The 19569-nt window shown below is 41.9% G+C and overlaps 1 protein-coding gene across 1 annotated transcript in view; it reads right to left on the reverse strand.

The window, feature by feature from the left end:
- TSPAN11 (tetraspanin 11) overlaps positions 1–19569 on the reverse strand; it is a 48060-nt gene that overhangs the window by 8361 nt on the left and 20130 nt on the right. Inside the window, exons 5-6 of the mRNA XM_075599038.1 lie at positions 18714–18872; positions 16863–16949 (exon numbers count right to left, since the gene is read on the reverse strand). Of these exons, the coding sequence (XP_075455153.1) occupies positions 16863–16949; positions 18714–18872 (246 nt within the window). The remainder of the gene's footprint in view (positions 1–16862; positions 16950–18713; positions 18873–19569) is intronic.

The raw sequence follows: 19569 nt of genomic DNA on the forward strand, positions 1-19569 counted from the left end.
GCTGCAGTGGAAGCAATTGATGGTGGGCGAAGATGGGGAACAACAGGGTAGTACACATGTGTAACACATGTTAATGAGAAATTATTACTAGCTACAGGTACAGAACAGAAATATGTAGAATATTATTGTGTATTTATTTATTTTACTCCGACAAACATGACATTACTGCCTATTTTAAGCATGCATCAAATATATTGCATGCAACGGCCTACAAACATCACTTGCACTAACACATCTATAGTTGTTTATGAAAAGGTCCATTTTTGCTTTAAGTCATATACAGACAGCATAATGAGGCACACGTATCATATTTTATGTCATTGTTTTCATAACTTCAAAACTGCACACGACTATTTAGCTCATCTACCATTGTGTTAAAGCAGCTGCAATTAATATCTCATCACAGCATACACTTCAACAGAGGGGGTGGGGTTCAGCACACACACTAATTACAGCCTCATTTTAGGGGCAACTTAGTTCACACCATTTTCACCTGTTTCAAGTAATTGAAAGGTGTGGCTCATTAGGCTTTTTGGGGAAGGGAATACCGTTCTTACAACCTGACTAGCACAACTGAAGTTAATCACACTCATTTGAAAGCTTCACTTTAGCTACTAAATGCCCCAAAAACTCATTACTTATCAAACCGTACGTCACACATTAGTTCACTCATATCTATAGTTGAACTACTATCAACGACACATTATCACACACTGCATGTGTTGTCTTGTTTAGTCACAGCCACATTCATGTGTGCCACATCTTATATTAATGTACCACACATATCCTCTACCAAAAGCAACACTTTTTGCAATATGACCACCTTCATGATAACCATTGTGAATGGTCATCTCATGATAGTTATGTACATTATGATACTGATATCACTACACAACATATGATTTTAAGGTACAAATTTAATGTATTTTTCCTCACGCATTACTGCAGAACCATAGTATGTTGTATGTTAGGGAACTCAAAACTTCTAAGTACACAGGCATGTACATTGTTATTACAACTATTTATGTTCACTTTCACACACACATTTTGGGTTAAGGAAATGATGCTGTTAGGTACTCATAAATACAGAACATACAATAACTGTTTGTTCAATATTTACACATGTAAATGTAAAACTTATGTTATTGTTATATATAGTTGCCCCTGAAGGACATGTGTCACCTGAGACTGAACAAGTGTCTTCACCTGGGTCAGCCAGCTCAACACACCTAGAAGGTGAGTGTATCAGTTGGTGGCCATATAATATGTGCTCTTCTATATGTTATGTTGTCATGTTCATTATTTGTTTTGCACATCTTCTTTAAATAGGATTACTTAGTGTCAGTGAAAATGAAGTGTAAGGCAACTTGTATTGTGTTAGTGATGTTAACTATCATGTAGGAGTTGTGAGTTTACAGCAAGTTTTCATTCACTCATATTTCATTCTGAGTCCAAACATTATTCTTAAGTCAAGGTAGTTTTTAATGTGAGGTTATAAAACGTATGGAAACATGTTAGTTGTTACTTATGACACAGTACAATTACATAGTAACACAGCAGAGATTAACATGACATTTAATAATTTGTACATTTATTTGTAGAACATGATGAAGAGGATTATGATGATGATGATGATGACGCCACCGCCATACACACACAAATAGAAGCAAGTGACCATGAAGACGTTCCAATTGAAACTGTTTTACCGGCAAATCGTCCAGCAAATACGACATACGATGCAATTGTACAGCAGCGGCAGCTCTTATTCGAGCAAATGCCGCTGGCTGAATGAGGCTGGGAAGCGGGTAGCCGCGGCGCGTGGCGGCGCACTGTGACGTCACGGTCACAAGCGTGCCCGGCTTCCCCGTCTTCCCCGGCTTCCCCAGGCTTCCCCGACACCCCTGGAGTTCAAATCTAGGTAAGCGGGGGTGCGGGGAAGCAGAGGGGCAGAGTAGAAGCCGGGTTCGGGGTGTCTTTGGGGGGGTAATTGCGCGCGATGTGGAGGGGGGGTGCGTGGGGGAAACGCGGCGGCGCGCGTTTCTGACTGGCGGCAGCTGGGGTAGATCCCGGCATGCCGCCGGCATTTACTCGAATAAAAGATGTCGCTACTGTAGCTTCTGAGGGAAAAATTGTGGAAGCAGAAAATCGTCGCCATTCTGACTTCATGACAGTGCTGGAAAGGATGATTGCACTGCAGGAAGAAACAGTTTCACAATTGGCACATCTCCACAGAGTCTTCATTGAAGTGCCGAAACAGTTGCAAAAAATCAACACCTCATTCGAAGCATTAGTTGTTCAGCAAACACAAGCTAATTACTGGAGAATGACTAATGTACCACAATTCAACACCTCCCAGCCAGGATCTGTTCATGCAGGTCAGTTTTCACCATATTCATCTGATATTCATTCACCAGGCCCAAATGTTACCGGTCAAGTAGCAGAGATTGCTGTGCAGGTTCCTGACGACATACTACCACTGCCATCTGTACAAAATCAGCAGCTGACACCTACAAAGGAGCCCACAAAAACAAAATACAAGCAGTTACTACTGACCAGTTTTTGGTCAAAAACAACAAAAGACACACATGAAACAGACCAACCATCACTTGTGCAGTGTCTACCAACTTGCTCACAGTCACTACCCAAAAGCCCTGTAGGTGAATCACTGCCCAAAAGCCCTGTAGGTGAATCACTGCCCAAAAGCCCTGTAGGTGAATCACTGGCCACAAGCCCTGTAGGTGAGTCACTGGCCACAAGCCCCGTAGGTGAACAGTCACTGCCCAAAAGCCCTGTAGGTGAGTCACTGCCCACAAGCCCTGCCCGTGAAGTGCCAGAGGCCACTCAAAGTGGCTCTGCTGTGCCTAAAGTTGGTGGCAAAAGAAAAAGGAAAATTCAAGAGACAACAAGCAGGCCTGTTACTCGCTCGCAAAAGGAACAAAAAAAATAAATGTTATAATTCAGAAAATATGTCTTTGGCCTTGTTTTGTTGACTTCACATTATCTAATTACTATTGTATGTATGCTGAAGACTGTGTTGTTTCCAAACTTTCAAGTATGTTCTTGTACACGTGAAGTTTTGGAAATGTTTACACTCCTAATTAATGAATAGTGTTCTAAATATTTATGTTTTAATCGTCTGTTCAGTAATGGTCCACCAGGAGCCAGTTGCTAAGTTTAGAGAAGCTGCCATTGACTTTGCAGCAAAACATTGCATTTGGGTGTGTTAATTGATGTAATCATTGCATGTGCATATTATTTTCATGCAATTATAAAAGCACCTATTTAACTGCAAACATCTTTCTTGTACGTGTACAGCAGGATTTTGTGTTACATATTACTTACCTTTGCTGCCCATTGTAATGTTGTCCTTTAATCATTTATGTGTTCTTGTTTCAAGAACATCTCTGAATTGATACTAATATATATGTAGTATGTATTGATATATGCACACACACACACACACACACACAGACACACACTGTGTGTGTGTGTATGTGTGTGTGTGTATATATAGTGCTATATAAACTGGTATAGATGTATTTACAAGAAACATACACTTCATGCTTCCTTGTGAAAACACAGTATTTTAATAATACAGGCCTAATGTTTGAGAAGTATACTAAGTGTGAGCCTCTAACATTATTGGGCGCAAACAAATGTTTATTACTTAATTCACTCATGTTTATCACCATTTAAATAGGTTTCATACAAGGCCTACTTACTGCCATCAATATGTTGTGTGTACTCCAGCAATATTTAAAAAAAAAAAAAAAATATTACTTTTTATATATATATATAATATATATATAAAAAAAAAAAAAAAAATTTTTTTATATATAATATATATATATATATACATATACACATACACATACACATACACACAATATACATATAGTACAATATACACTTTATATATATATATATATTTATGAGATAGATATATTTATATATATATATATAGATACACACGTATTTAAACTCATGCAGACAGGGACTTAACCAGACTTTCAAATACACACAGAAATGTGGGAAAAAAACATTTCATTTTGCAGGTGTGTGTATTTACTGATATGGCTGTCTAAGCACTATTTTCACACAGTGCTCATTGTTATTTTGCAAGAAAACTCAATGTTACTGAATGAAAAGTGTACTAATGTTTTCAAAAACGAGATAAAAAAAGGATACATGTTTGTCCCACATGCGGCTATCACTAACCACAAATGTTCAAGCAATTATAACTAGAAATCCAATTGGCGTTTGAAATAAGGAGTTACAGTTTATACTTTTGTTGACCTTGAAAAGGAAACACAGCAATTTGTTAGCCACTGAGCAGTTTCATTTTGATGAGCAAAGAACAGATACCTGCACACATCTTTTGTGCTACTCTGCAATGGCTGATGAATTGGTGACAATTATGAATCCGAATTTAGGTTATAAATACATGATTTCAGAAGCTATTTTATCAACTTGCGGACATCAAGCAAGCACACGCCAAATCTATGATTTGATTCGAGCAAAATATCCTTATTACCAAAACCGTCGGCATGCGCGCAATTTTAATTCATCAATAAGATTCACTTTATCAACAAATGACTTTTTTGAACGTGTGCAGGATAAGCTAGAACACAACTATGGTTTCTGGAAGATTGCCAAAGAAAAACATTTCACCGTGAAAGAAGGCACATATATTGTGGTTAAAGGCATATTTATTCCTAATGCCAATAGCAATGGATCCGCTACTACTGTTCCGTGTGAATCGATAGCTGCTGCAATATCTGCACCCTCCATTCCTGAAACCCACATTGTACATGAACATAACTACTATGATTCTGTACCAAGCCTTTCAGCTGAAAATGCATTGGAATGGGTACCCGAAGAAATGAACCTACCTCCCGACCAATTGTTTGAAGAAAGCAGTGGCGATTCCTATGAGCGCTTCATGGAGGAGATGTGTTTCATACTGGATTCAGCGTTTGGGTCAAGCGTGGATGAAAATGCCTTGCATTTCTGGAGTGACCAGTTGCAGGCAGACGAAGAGTTAATTCTAGAAGAATGGTAAATATAACAATCGTTATGCGTTGACTCTGCGTTTACATTTTTTTTTTTGTCTAACCACCATTTTCCCTTTCAATGCGTGGATACAGCGTAACATAGCAGACTGCATAACATGTAGCGATCACAAATAAATTGTTTCCGAATACAATATAGTAGAACCTGAAAGAGTAGTACACATTGCTGACGGAATAAATATACGTACTTTCCTATCACTTTAAACATATTAGCAAAATTTTACCATAACTCTAACACATACCTGTTTTGTTATCATGCTACATCTACAACATTTAAAAGCGGGTCCACCACGTATGACGTGGGACCCTTGTCATGGCCCAAGGCGTCCTTAAAAAGGATTACGGATGTAAGTCCCGCCCCCAAGCGACGTGCGCGCCTCAAAGCCTATTGGCTGTCATGTTTTGTTATAGTAACGGTAACTGCAGTGTGTCATACAGTGGGGGCGTCAACTGGGCGTTAGCCGAATGTTAATTGAGTGGGAGGAGTGTTAGCGTGCGTTTCACGCTGGTTTAACATGACGTCACACGTATTGCATTTGCGCATTGTGTTATCGGCCGTCCTTTCTGTCCAAACACGTCTGTTTAAAAAGAATACAGATGTACTCGTTTAGAACGAATGTAGTTTCGTATTCATTGTATTTGAAATAAAGATTGTATGTTTAATCATATTTTCAACCTGTATTGAACGCACAACGTACGCTTTGTTTTGCGCATGCGCAAACAGTTAGTGTGCGCACGCACTTCAGGCTTGGCTGCACTAAGATGTGCGCGCACATTTTTCAGTATACAGGCAACGTTCACATCATATACATAGTTATGCCTGCTACAAATTTAAGGAAACATTACATACTGATGTACACTTGTACTTCTAAAATATAAGTGAGTGACGTGTGTATGTACACAATCATATAGAGCTGTGTAACGCGTTGTCACGGATACATATATAGTAAGGTGCCATCTTTGACCATCATGTGTTTGCTGTATTTCAGAGATGTCGGGGAAGATACAATCGGATCAATGTATGATTTCAGAAGAGTCTACCTTTATATGAGATGATTGTGAGGAGGAGCCACCGACTACTATACTACATATGGAACTAATTTTATATTGCTTGCAGCGCTTATTAACAAACAATTAAAAATGTGATACACTTATGCCTATATTGCATAAGCACTTAATTAACATAATGATGTTGCAAAATAGTGCCTCATGAATTTTTATTGAGTGTTCTTTAATGACTACTATCATTTTATGGCATGGTGTGTTTTATATATAACAACCATTCCCACTCTGCTAACACATTTGTGTATTCTATTGTGTAATGGAACGTATGACTGTCGAAACTATGTAACAATAATAATAAGAATAATAATAATAATTATAATATGAGCATGTTCATGTATAGCGCTGCTAGTTGTACACAGCGCTTTACAGACACATTTTTCAGGCTCAGGTCCCTGGCCCGTGGAACTTACAATTTATTTTTGGCCGCCTGAGGCACAGGGAGATAAAGTGATTTGGCCAAGATCACAAGGAGCCGACACCAGGAATTGAACCAGACTCCCCTGCTTCAAACTCTCAGTGCCAGTGTGTGTCTTTACTCACTGAGCCACTCCTTCTCCCAATGTAAAGGACACTTACAACCAACTAGCCCTTTATTGTTAAAAATCTCTTGTTACATGGGTATGTTGATAAAATGGTTTGGGACTGTAGCAATTAATGTTATTGGCCAGATGTTGTGGTCCCCTACAATGCATGATGTTCTGAATATGACATCAACATCATGTAATGAAGTACGTTTCTGTGTATATTTCATTAACCTAACTAACTATAGTTTACTGTGTTTATTAAACTTTCTAAAAATACATCGTATAGTCAATATGATGATATAAGCTACCATAATAAAGCTGGTGTTATCATTTGTCGGTGTTATACATGGATCCTACACAAATTGATTCAGACACAAACAGTTGTCTTAAAAAGTGTGTCTATGCTAATGTGCACGTGATTGACGTTACAATTGTGAGAATACTTGATAATTATCATCATGATAATGATGAAGTGACGTGAATTATATAGCAAAAATATTACCAACATTGTCATATAGGTAAATTAGAAATGCTAAATGACAGTAACATTTGCAACAAAATAGTGTTTTCTGTTCACAGTTTTACACTTGGTACATGTAGGACACATCCACACACGTGTGACTTATACATACACATGTCACAAATTTAAATTCATGTTGACTATTAATTCCTAGCATTAAAAAACACCTACATTGCTAAATATAAGATGTAGTACGCATTGTTGTGATTACAGGCATTCATGCATGGAGTGTTATGATCAGTCAATTTCATCCGTGATGAATGAGCTCCCGTAAGTAAACAAATAAGTACAGTTATCCCCTTTTCTCCAAACAGCTCTATATTACATGAATGGAATTTATAAGGAAACATACATAAAATGTGATAAAATGTGAGTAATCATTTTCGAATACAATGCACATGAAAGCTCAAGAGTAGCTAAATGCATATACATGATACAGAAAGTACATGTATGTTACATTTGTCTTTAAAACAATATGTTGTGTTTTTACTTCAAATAATTATAGGAAGATTGAAGTAGGCACATCTTATGAGAGATGTCAGCAAATATACATACCATGATCAGTCATACTGGAGATATACCTATAATGCAAAGGAACAATATATAAATTGCAAACATTGACATGCCATCTTCAGTACCGTAAACAACACAGCAAAGTGTGTATTTGGTGTTAAATGTGCAACACCATGTATATTTAATCACATTCAAAATGTAAATGAGCCTGGTGTACACATCATATGGATGTACATGTTACACTGCACCAATAACATTGTATGTAAGCATACTAGAAGCATGAATGAGTATGGGCATAATATGTGTATTGTGTTAGCATAAGGAACAACACAATGCTAAAATATTAGTGCTTTGTTACCCCAGTTGTATTCACATACACACAACTAAAGTACAATTGAAGAGGGATTATATAACCTGTGCAACAATAACATACCGGTGCCACATCCCTTTGTGCACACAGCAGAGAAAAGAAAGGTGTGCAACCCATATTCATCTGTGTCCTAACAGAAGGTTATATAAAAAAAACATTATTGTTAAGATAACATAATGTAAGTATAAAAGTAGAACTTGGAACATATCTGTTTTTACTTACAAGAAAAAAATGAATTGATGAGATTCTGGCGTGTCTGGCCACCACTGGCTGTTTGTTCATTTTCAGCAGCTACATGGGTGGGATGCTCGTCTACCAAAGGCTCAGCTAGGTCTGATTGTACATTGTGCCTGAGTGCAACATTGTGCAAAATGCAACAGGCAAGGATAATATCAGAGACTTTTTGAGGCTTGTATAGAAGAGCCCCACCAGTTCTGTCCAGACACCTAAATCTGGTCTTGAGTAGGCCAAATGTCCTCTCTATAACAGATCTTGTAGATATATGGGCTGCATTGTACCTCTCCTCTGCTTCAGTTTGAGGGTTTAGCACCGGAGTCAAGAGCCACGGCCTAATTCCGTATCCTGAGTCACCTATAATGAATGGAGCACACATAAGCTGACATTAGTGATCAAATGGTACAATGCCAACATTCCTAAATAAAAATGTGTTTTGTGTTATAACATGTAAATGTGTACTCACCCAGCAGCCAACCATATTCAAAATGTCCCTCTTCGAACGCATGGAAGACTGAAGAGTTCCTCAGGATAGAGGAATCGTGACTGGAACCAGGGAATTTGGGTACCACATGCATTATCCTCATCGTCGCATCACATACCACCTGTACATTGAGTGAATGGTAGTGCTTCCGATTGCGGTACACATGCTCACTCTGACTAGGTGCAATCAAAGCAACATGTGTGCAATCGATTGCACCCAGCACACATGGTATCCCTGCTATATTATAAAAGCCAGTCCTGACTTCCAGCCACTCTGTCGCCTCTGTAGGAAAATGAATATAATTCCTAGCGCGTCTATTGAGTGCATAGAGAAACTGGGTCAAGGCCCGCGAGAATGTAGATTGCGAGACCCCGCCCACTATGCCCACAGTTGTCTGGTATGACGCGGAAGCAAGATAATGTAATGAGCACAGCATTTTAACAAGCCCAGGGACTGCACGACCTCTGGCTGTGAAAAAATCTAAATCTCCCCTTATCTCCTGATAAAGAGCTAAGATTGCTGCTGAACTCAAACGATAGCGACTTACAATCTCCTCCTCACTCATCCCATCTAACAGGGTTCTCTCCCTGTACAGACGCGGACGAGGCACAACTTGTCTCCTCTGTCTTCTCCTCTGATCTCCTGTCCCTCTCCCTGTCCCTCTCCCTGTCCCTGTCGTATCCGCGTCACTGTCCCTGTCACTGTCCCTCGGTGTGTCCCTCCCTTGCCCTATATGATTGTCTTCATCATCAAGCATGTCATAGAAAAGAATGTTCCTCCGTCTCCTAAACAATCTCTACATTTTGAAATGAGTAGCTGTGAATGAGCAGGTAATGGGCGTCCTTTAAATAGGTATAATGATGTCAGGTGACATAGTAAAATGCAAGGTTTTACATGAACATAATAAAGTACTTGTGTGGCAAGCTGTGTGCAGTTGTTGTGTGTATTCTGCAGGGAATGATGATATTTGCCAATGATGTGACGTGATGCTTTGTAGAAACATTGCTTGCAAATAAATAGTTGCATGTGCAATGCATGTAAAACTTGTGAACGCAAGAGTCAGTCATGTAATGAGACAAAAAGGCTGAGATTGATGTGGGAAAAGTTTTGTGTAACATGTGTAATTAGCCATGTTATTGTGACATGTTGCCAACAATGAATAGTCGTGTGCATATGCATGCATTTGTGTAATGAGGATAGTTGCTATAGAATGAGTTTACAAGGTGTCCCAATGATGAATTACTGTACATGTGCGTATAAGTTAGGTTGAAGTGCTTGTAATGCAACGGTTATAATGTAAATATGCAATGTGATTGCGCGTCCAATAAGTGACGTCATGAAAATAGGGAGGACCAAACGTAGATGTAAACATGAGAATTTAGATGTACATGAACGTTTAAAGATGCGTGACACATTACAAGCATTGTGTAATGTAAAGGAACATGAATATACGGTGTATGTGTGACATGTGTGACATGTGTAACATCATGTAAACAATTGTCGATCAATTCAGTAAAATGTGTGCTATGATGTGAGGTTCTCCTTTAAGAGTTGAGTATAGTATTTTCCCTTGCCACATCATCACATGATGAGTAATGTGACCCGCAAATGCTGCAAACATGTAAAAGTATAATGTTATGCAAATAATACACGTCAGCCGTGACACAATGCAGGGAATGCCCCCCACACTGTAATGCAAATGACGTTTGTATTGTGAGCAATGAAACGTAAACAGTACTATACTGTTATACGTCCCCGCTCCATTGACTCCATTGATGTACAGAAGATTTTTTTTTCTAAGTGCCGTTCCGGCAGCCTTAGCGATCGTTCTCCCGTCCAAACTGCCAACTTTAGTTGGCGGGAGAAATCGGCCATAACATCTCAATTTCGTAGTGCCGATCAGCCCCGATAAGCTGATTTTTTTTGTTGAATCCAGCCGATTTAAAAAAGTGGCGATCAGTGGCGAAAACAGGCTTATCGGCAGCCGACTAGCCATAACAAAATAATCGGCTCCGAAACCTGGCGAAATCAAGCACTTATCGGCGCTTACTGAATCTCAAACCCAATTTTGGCTATAAAATGGTGATAATTCCCTTATCAACGCTTACTGCATGAGGCCCATAGAGAGAACCATTTTCACGGCCTGGATGGGAGAAACTGCAAGTTTGGGCATGAATTTCTGTAACAAATGTAGCAGCAGAACAAGTACAGTAGCACTGTGTGATTTAACATTTATTTTTAATTACAGTATTGAAACAGGGGAATCTCGAGCTGAACTGTGTTCATTATAGCTCTGTGGACCCCCTGCTTTCAGAGATACTTACCTCCATGGGAAGGGTAGCGGGGGGGGGGTGGCCGGTATCCCTACAGTTAGAGAAACTGTGTGCCTAACATAATGGCGGCGTATAAACTATCCTGTGTCATGCAGTCCAATAGGAAGCTGTGACGTCATCCCTTGTGTGTCTCCTATTGGCCCGCGTGACTTGGACATTTAAACTCCACAGAGAAACCGGCACCCCAGCTCCGAAGACCCCATAGTTCAACCCAGCATTGGCGTGGGGGGGGGGGGGAGGGTGGAAGAAATAAAAATTGCACAATGTTACACGTTTTGCTGCTTTAAGTGCCTGCGTTTTGCGTTATCACTAACAGTCGTTATAGTTAATGCACTGCTCCTTACGGGAGAAAATATGACACAGCTTAACGTGATGCTAAGTTAGGTTATATTCAAGTAAAGTCAGTTAAGGAAGATTTGTGGATCTGGGCCTTTGAGCTTTGTCCCTCTATTAAGTATGTATTATTTGAACATGCAATGCAAATTAAGTATCATTTAAAAGATACAGCCATGACATCACGGGCGTAGCTATAGCCCGGGCAAAGCCTGTGGGCCACTCTTGGGGCCCTCGTTCTCCAACCCCTGTCGGTGGCACATTGCGGGCCTGAAATGCAGGAAGGAAGCACAGCGGGAAATCCCTTCCTCTGCAGGTGGGCGGGGCCTGGGTCAGGGGGCGGGGCCCTGAGATGCTGTAGGAAGCACAGAGGGAAATCCCTTCCTGTGCATGTGGGCGGGGCCTGGGTCAGGGGGCGGACCCTGAGATGCAGTAGGGAGGACAGAGGGGAAATCCCTTCCTCTGCAGAGCCTCCATATGTGGGCGGGGCCTAGGGTAGGGGGCGGGACCTCAAGTAGTGCAGTGTGGGGCTGGAGCTGCAGCCTGAGAGACAGGCTGGGAAAGGTGAGAGGGAGGGGAAGGGTTAAATCACAGGGGTAAAAACAGACATGAAAAGGAAAGGATACAGGAAGGAAGAGACACAAAGAGAAAATGACGTACAAGAGAGAAATACATAAGAGGTAAAGAATGACATGAGAGAGAGAGCAGAGAGAGAGAGCAGAGAGAGCAGAGAGAGAGAGAGAGAGCAAAGAGAGCAGAGAGAAAAGAGAGAAAGAGAAAAGAGAGAGCAAGAGACAGAGAGCAAAGAGAGAGAGAGAGAGAGCAGGACAGAGAGAGAGCAGGGCAGAGAGAGAGCAGGGCAAAGAGAGAGAGAGAGCAGGGCAAAGAGAGAGAGAGAGAGAGAGAGCAGTGCAAAGAGAGAGAGAGCAGAGCAAAGAGAGAGAGAGATAGAGAGCAGTACAAAGAGAGAGAGAGAGAGCAGTGCAAAGAGAGAGAGAGAGAGAGAGAGAGAGAGAGAGAGAGAGAGAGAGAGAGAGCAGAGAGAGCAGAGAGAGAGAGAGAGAGAGCAAAGAGAGCAGAGAGAAAAGAGAGAAAGAGAAAAGAGAGAGCAAGAGACAGAGAGCAAAGAGAGAGAGCAAGGCAGAGAGAGAGCAGGGCAGAGAGAGAGCAGGGCAGAGAGAGAGCAGGGCAAAGAGAGAGAGAGAGAGAGCGGGGCAAAGAGAGAGAGCAGGGCAAAGAGAGAGAGAGCAGAGCAAAGAGAGAGAGATAGAGAGCAGTGCAAAGAGAGAGAGCAGTGCAGAGAGAGAGAGAGAGCAGAGCAAAGAGAGAGAGACCAGAGCAAAGAGAGAGCAGAGTAAAGAGAGAGAGCAAAGAGAGAGAGAGAGAGATGAGTGGGAGAAGAGAGAGAGAGAGATATGAGGGGGAGAAAAGAGAGAGAGAGAGAGACATGAGGAGGCCCTGGAATTGTTTTGCCCGGGGGACCGCACATGTCTAGCTACGCCACTGCATGTCATATCATTGAACTGGAAGCAAAGCTGAATATGGTATGCACAGCAATTTTAAACTGAAGTATAAAAACAAGTGAATACTTCAAGAATAGGCAGTCATTTTTTATTTGGGCTATCAGACTTCATTGCACTGGCCCCAATCGTTGTCTTTAAAATATATTCTGCTCGTTCAAATAAAAAAGACTCACCCACTTTTGAAGTACTCGCTTATTGATGCACAATTGCAACGGGACTGACATGGCTATTGGCTACCACACACTAAAGCAGGGGTGGGAGATTTTACTGGGGGGGGGGGGGGGGGGGGGGTTTGCGGGCGGTTGCAGAGGTCCCTCGCTCTTCCCCAAGACATTTAAATTAAATGCCGGGGGATCGCATGAGCCTCTGCAACAATAAAACGTACCATGATTCAGACGCTGTGACTCGTCTCCATGGCAACGCTAAGTTAAATGACGCCGCGGGGTGATGTGACGTGACATCACAGGCGTCAAATGACGCCACGGGTCACGTGACCTGACGTCACATGATCCTGCAGCGTCATTTGACGCAGCTGCAAGGCAGGAGGGGGAGGCGCGAGCTCCAGAGCAGGCCAGACAGGGGGGGGGGGGGCGCAGCAGTAAAAGTTTGCACTCCGCTGCTCTAGAGCCACCAAGAGGTCAGGTTTACAGGATATCCTTGCTTCAGCACAGGTGGCTCAATTGTCGATTGAGCCACCTGTGCTGATGCAGGGATATCCTGAAAACCAGACCTGTTGATAGCCCTTGAGGATTGTAGTTGCCCTCCCTTACACTAAAGCATAAATATTTGATTTCACACACAAAAAAAAAATCTTCCTAGACAAAGGCATATCTTATGTAGGAATCTAATTTGTCCAGTGGGTGGCGCTATTGTCATTTAATTTTTCCTTCCATTACCTGTTGTAATCAATATCTACTAAGTAGTTTTCAAATGATGTGAGGAGGTAAAAATACTCTCATTACACATTACACATTATCGAAAGATACAAACTAAGATTTGATAAGAGAAATGCAGATATTATGTTGAAATACGTTCCAGAAAGAATTGTCCAAGGAGTCATGTCCAAGGAGCTTTGTGAGCGTGATACTGGAAAAATATTGTAAATATTTAGTGTACAGTGAATTAAAACACCACTTGTGGTGCATTTGCATGTATCAGGCAGGTCTCCAACCTTCTCTTTCCCCATTATCACTTAGCAAACAGTGCTGCCACTGCAGCCAGGGATTCTGGGTAATGCCATGCAAATGAGCACAGTGTCACTCTTTACTGTACTTCTCATTCATTTTAACATGGGGCCCTATAAGCTTATGTCTACCGTATTACACAGCTTTTCAGCACAGCCTGGGTAAAAGAAGTGCATGGCCAGTAACCCTGCTCACAGACAGCTATTTCAACCTTTTGGGTCTCAGTGTGAGGTTGGTTGCCGTCTGTGCAACGGGAAGCTGGTACGTGGGTATAAACAGACATAAAAAAAACTTAGGTGGGTATCAAAAAGAGACAAAACCCCCGAAGTCTAAGACTAAGCCTCTGATTGAGCCATCTGTGCTGAAGCTAAGACTGATTGAGCCACCCGTTCTGAAGCTGGTTCTGATTGAGCCAACTGTGCTGAAGCTGGGACTGATTGAGCCACCTGTGCTGAAGCGGGATATCCTGAAAACCTGACCTAGGAGGAGTGGGGGTGGGGGGGGTGCACTTGAGGTCTGGAGTGGAGCACCGCTGCCCTAGAGCATAACTTGGGATGTGCAAACTGATCCTCAGACCTGAAGGAAGCCTCAGACTTGGCGTACTGTTTTTAAACCGGGTGCTGTGATAATGGATGGCATAATATACACACAATGCTCAGGGTTTTCACTTTTCGCAGCAGAGGAACAGTGATTGCCTATTGTATTTAGACGCATAGACATTCCAATTAATCAGCCGAGTGAAAGATAAGATAAGGATCTTACCACGTGCAGTGCCTATAAAAATAACCAATATCCTATCTCCGCCGTGCACAATATATCATTTTGTAATTGAAGCGCCAGCACAAGCGAGAGTGCATCAATTTGGTGTGGCTTTTTATTTTTACATTTGTGCTGTGTTTGGTTCAAGCATTATTATGTTTTATGGTTGTCAAAAGCCAGGAAAATTATGTTTTAATTTGTGTACAGCCCATAGTACAGAGGTCCCGGGTAACAAGGTGGATTCCCTGTTGCATAGTGAGGTAGGGAAATCCTGTCCACACAGATTGATACTGTTCTGAGGAGGCTAAACCCAAAGCAGACTATCTACATATAACGGTGTTTCCCCCACCCGATGGGAGATTCTGCCATTACAGCGTGTGTGGTGCGTGCTACCAATTGGTAAGCAGGAGGGCTGAGTCGGTCGGCGATGTTTGTGGGGACACAATACAAGTTGCTAGGGTACATACCCGACATAAATCTCTAGCAGTGCAGCGCCTCCATCTGCCACAGGCTCCAGATGTATGGAGGTGATCTCCTACGATAGAAATGTTACCTCTCCCCCCCAGTAAGATCACACACCAGGCAGGAGGTATAATAACAGGAACTATTTATTCTGTCCAGCACAATGCAGTCACAGCAGGCCTCTGCTCTATGCAGAATCTGGTGTTGTATCCAGCTGTAGGATGGTCCCCTGGACCTGCACTACATGTCAAGGCCCCCCCGAAGCAGTCCTTGCTCTTCCCTGATCCTCTATCAGGATCAGGGGAGAGGTGCACACTCACTCTCCCCCGATGGGAAAAAGAACAGGGAAAGCCTGTCTTCAGGCAACCTGTGTGTGACCTGTCTCTCTCAAGTGGGGAGAGGCACTGACTAAATTTGGGCGGCAATACCCTTAAATACAGCCAGGAGGAGGGCACCAGGTCTGACCTAGCATTGGGTGTACCCAGGCCTGGTTTCACCTCCCCCACTGTCACTCAAGGGCACTGCTGGGAGTGGGGAAAACCCTTGGTAGATACTTGCAGACCTGCCCTTACCAGGACTTACTGCCAGGTAGGGCAGACTGGTAGGCAAGAACCAGTCCTGGCTACACACATCTTTCACATAACTTCTTCTTATACTTCTCAGTAAAGTATCCTCACATTGCGCACAAGCCCAATGATAGACTTTTAATAGGCTTTTCTCTCTTCAATTCCCTCTTAACTAGACACTCTGCTCCAACATTCTAGTAAACATAGGGACATGTTAGGGAGGTCCTGACCAAATAAAACTGCTCACTGATTGCAAACAAAACGAAGAAGTTTAATAAAATCATCTGTGATCATTTTTGTTGCCTATGAAAAAGGGGGTTTGAAATAACCTTTTTTTACTCCTAGATTGATAGCATTTGGAAGTATCTTATTAGCTCCCCATTTTTTGGGGTAGATTTATTTTTTTCAAAGTTTATTTATTTTACTACATTTGCTAATGTATTTGCACGCTGTAATATTAATATATATTTTTTCTTATATCAACAGTGTATGCAGTGCTGTAATCAGAACACAATCAGTCCCTGCCCCATAGAACTTACAATCTAACTTTGGTGCCTAAGGTACAGGGAGATTGAGAGACTTGCCCAAGGTCCCAAGGAGAGCCGACACTGGGACGCGAATCGGGGTCATCCGAAATTACCACTGAGCTAATCCCTTTGCCCCGTCATGTCGAACACCTAGCTAGAGTATCCTTACTGGTCACTGTCACATCCCTTTATTCTTTACTTCGTTTTGGGTTTCTTCTGTGCCTTCTGTGTTTGTAGGAACATGTTTACTTAGCATTGAAATGGCATAATTACCTATCTACGTTAAAGTTTTAGTAATAGGCAATTCAGGTAAATTACATTTGTGAGCGAGTGAGTTTTGTTTCCTCTTATATGAATATCCATTTTCTAGATATAATTGTTTTTTTATCGTACCTGGAAACAAGCAATTCCTACAGACACTGCTCCAATGAGCAAAAGATGCTCCCGGAGGAACTCTTCCAGTTTTGTAATACATCCTCCCTATAAGCAAAACAAAGCACAATTGATAGAAGGCTGTACTCAACCAATTTAGAGGTCTACTTCTTTATTTTCTTTGCTTGGGATGTAGTATTTGTACTGAACAGCGGAATACATTCCAGTTGTATCAAACATATGTAGGATTCTATGGTAGATATACCTATACAAGAGCTTCAAGACCTCTCAAGTCTCTTCTACAGATGTACTGTAGTCTTCTTCTTTCAAAATTTCACAAGGCTTTTTTTCAGATGTACTCATGTACTTCTATAGTAAATCTGAAGCACACTTCTTAGATCTTGATTGTACTGTTCTAGTTGTAAGGTGAAACAGGATGGAACAAAAGAATAAACCATTTCCATTGGTAAGAACTTTTAGATACCCTTTAAATCCTCCTTTAAAACAAAGTAATCCTCCTCTCAAAGTTCTCTGGCAGTGAAGGGGCTAGCATTTATATATGTGGATATTTAAACTAAAAGACCTGTGCGTCATCTTGAAATTGTGGTTCTAAAAGTGGAGACTTAGGTGTTCTCTGAGAGCGCTGAGACATTCTAGATCTGCAATGATCTTTATGTTTACAGTATTATGTCTGAGATACAGGAGGGACATTGCCAGCCCCTCTGGTAATGTCCTCATGACCAGGTGCCACCCAGGCCTTGAGGGGTAGCAAACAAAGGATTATGTTACATGGCCAGTGTGGTGCTTAGCTGTGAGGGGGGGAGGGGAGGCTTAAGGAACAAGGAGCTGAGTTTAAGGGGTTTACTTAACCATCCCTCTACTTTGATTGTTGACTGTATTATGTACGGTATATGGGTAATTGTATGTATTATTACTTTTTGATTTTTATGGCACCAACAAGAGAGTACATATATGTTAAGACAAACAGACAATAAGTAGGAGGTCCCTGCCCCAGGAGCTTACAATCTAGTAACATATTTAAAGGCTTGGTTGGAGGTGGTATGGCTTTACTAGATATGGGAAGTTATTGAGCAAGTATACAATGCTGTTACATTGTGAGCCAGTGCTGGATAGCAGGCATTTAAAGGGAATGTCTCATGGCTAATAGTCAAACAAGCCCTTTACAGGATATCGGTGTGGCTGAAGGACTGCATGCTTTAGGTCGTAGAGCCCAGCAAGCCCATATGGTGTCATTTTTAGATTTTAGTTAAAAAAAAAAAAACATAGGCCTGTTTGCTCCAAGTTTCCAGCCAGTGGGAAAGATTCACTAAGTACCAATGTGGTGTATTGCCCCCTTATCCCGTGTTACCTGCCATTCAAGTCAAATACACTTAAGACCAGATTGGGGTGTGATACCTTGCACCAGCACTTAGTGAATCTCGCTGAGAGTGTTTTATATGGTTGGTGTGGGGTTGGGTGTGGGGGTAGGGTTGGAGTTGGGGTACGGGCTTGAGAGCCAGTGGCGTCTTACCAGGTCATGCAGTATCTCTATTCTTCAATGTTGCCATCACAAACAAATCCGTTTTAAATAAGGGGAAATGACTCCAACATTATCTGCTAAAGGTTCATCACCATCAGTAACTTCCAAAGAAAATTCTTGATGACTCAAATGTAACTTTAACATGATCGGAAAACATCAAAAATCGGTGTATTCCAGCAGAAAATGTGAAGATTTGTTATTATGTAGGTACATTAATATCTAGGGTGAACATTCACATTGGGACAATGAACGTTCTCCAAGATTAATATATTTAATAGAACTCTATACTATTGGATTTATAAATATGTAGGAAATATAATGGTTTGTCTTACCTCCACTTTGAATATGTTAGATGGATGATCCCTTTTCCCGCAGTTAAAAGTGACCGTCTTACAGCAGCTATCTGGCACCAGTCTATCACCGGATTTTGCTGAGTTGATGTACAAACTGTATTTCCAGTCTTCATAACTATTACTGCCACAGCATTTAAACTAGAGCATAAAGGAAAGACAAAAAGCCTTGTAACATGACTACGTGCTGTGGTAATCCAATAAAGTATTATTTTTAATCAGTAAACTAAAAAATCCACTGGTCAATCACACAACACAACAGTAATTATGTCCAATAGATTGTGTGCTCATCTTAATATATAAAATCGAAAGGTTGGTACTTGCTGCGGTGAATCTGATTGGTCCTCATCCTCTGGCCAATCAGATTGGTGGGTCTGACGTCACCCAACTGCCACTCTCTTCCCCCTCGGCGCCACGCCCCACACACACACAGTGTCACACACACACACACAGTGTCACACACACACACACACACACACAGTGTCACACACACACACACACAGTGTCACACACACACACAGTGTCACACACACAGTGTCACACACACACACACACACACACAGTGTCACACACACACACACACACACACACAGTGTCACACACACACACACACACACACACCTCTCCCCTCCCGGCGCTCATCTCTCCCCTCCCGGCGCTCATCTCTCCCCTCCCTCCGCTCATCTCTCCCCTCCCTCCGCTCACCTCTCCCTCCCTCCGCTCACCTCTCCCCCCTTCCCTCCGCTCACCTCTCCCCTCCCTCCGCTCTCCCCTCCCTCCCTCCGCTCACCCCTCCCTCCCTCCGCTCACCTCTCCCTCTGCTCACCTCTCCCTCCCT

Source organism: Ascaphus truei, chromosome 5 (assembly GCF_040206685.1).
Source record: "Ascaphus truei isolate aAscTru1 chromosome 5, aAscTru1.hap1, whole genome shotgun sequence".
Lineage (NCBI taxonomy): Eukaryota > Metazoa > Chordata > Amphibia > Anura > Ascaphidae > Ascaphus > Ascaphus truei.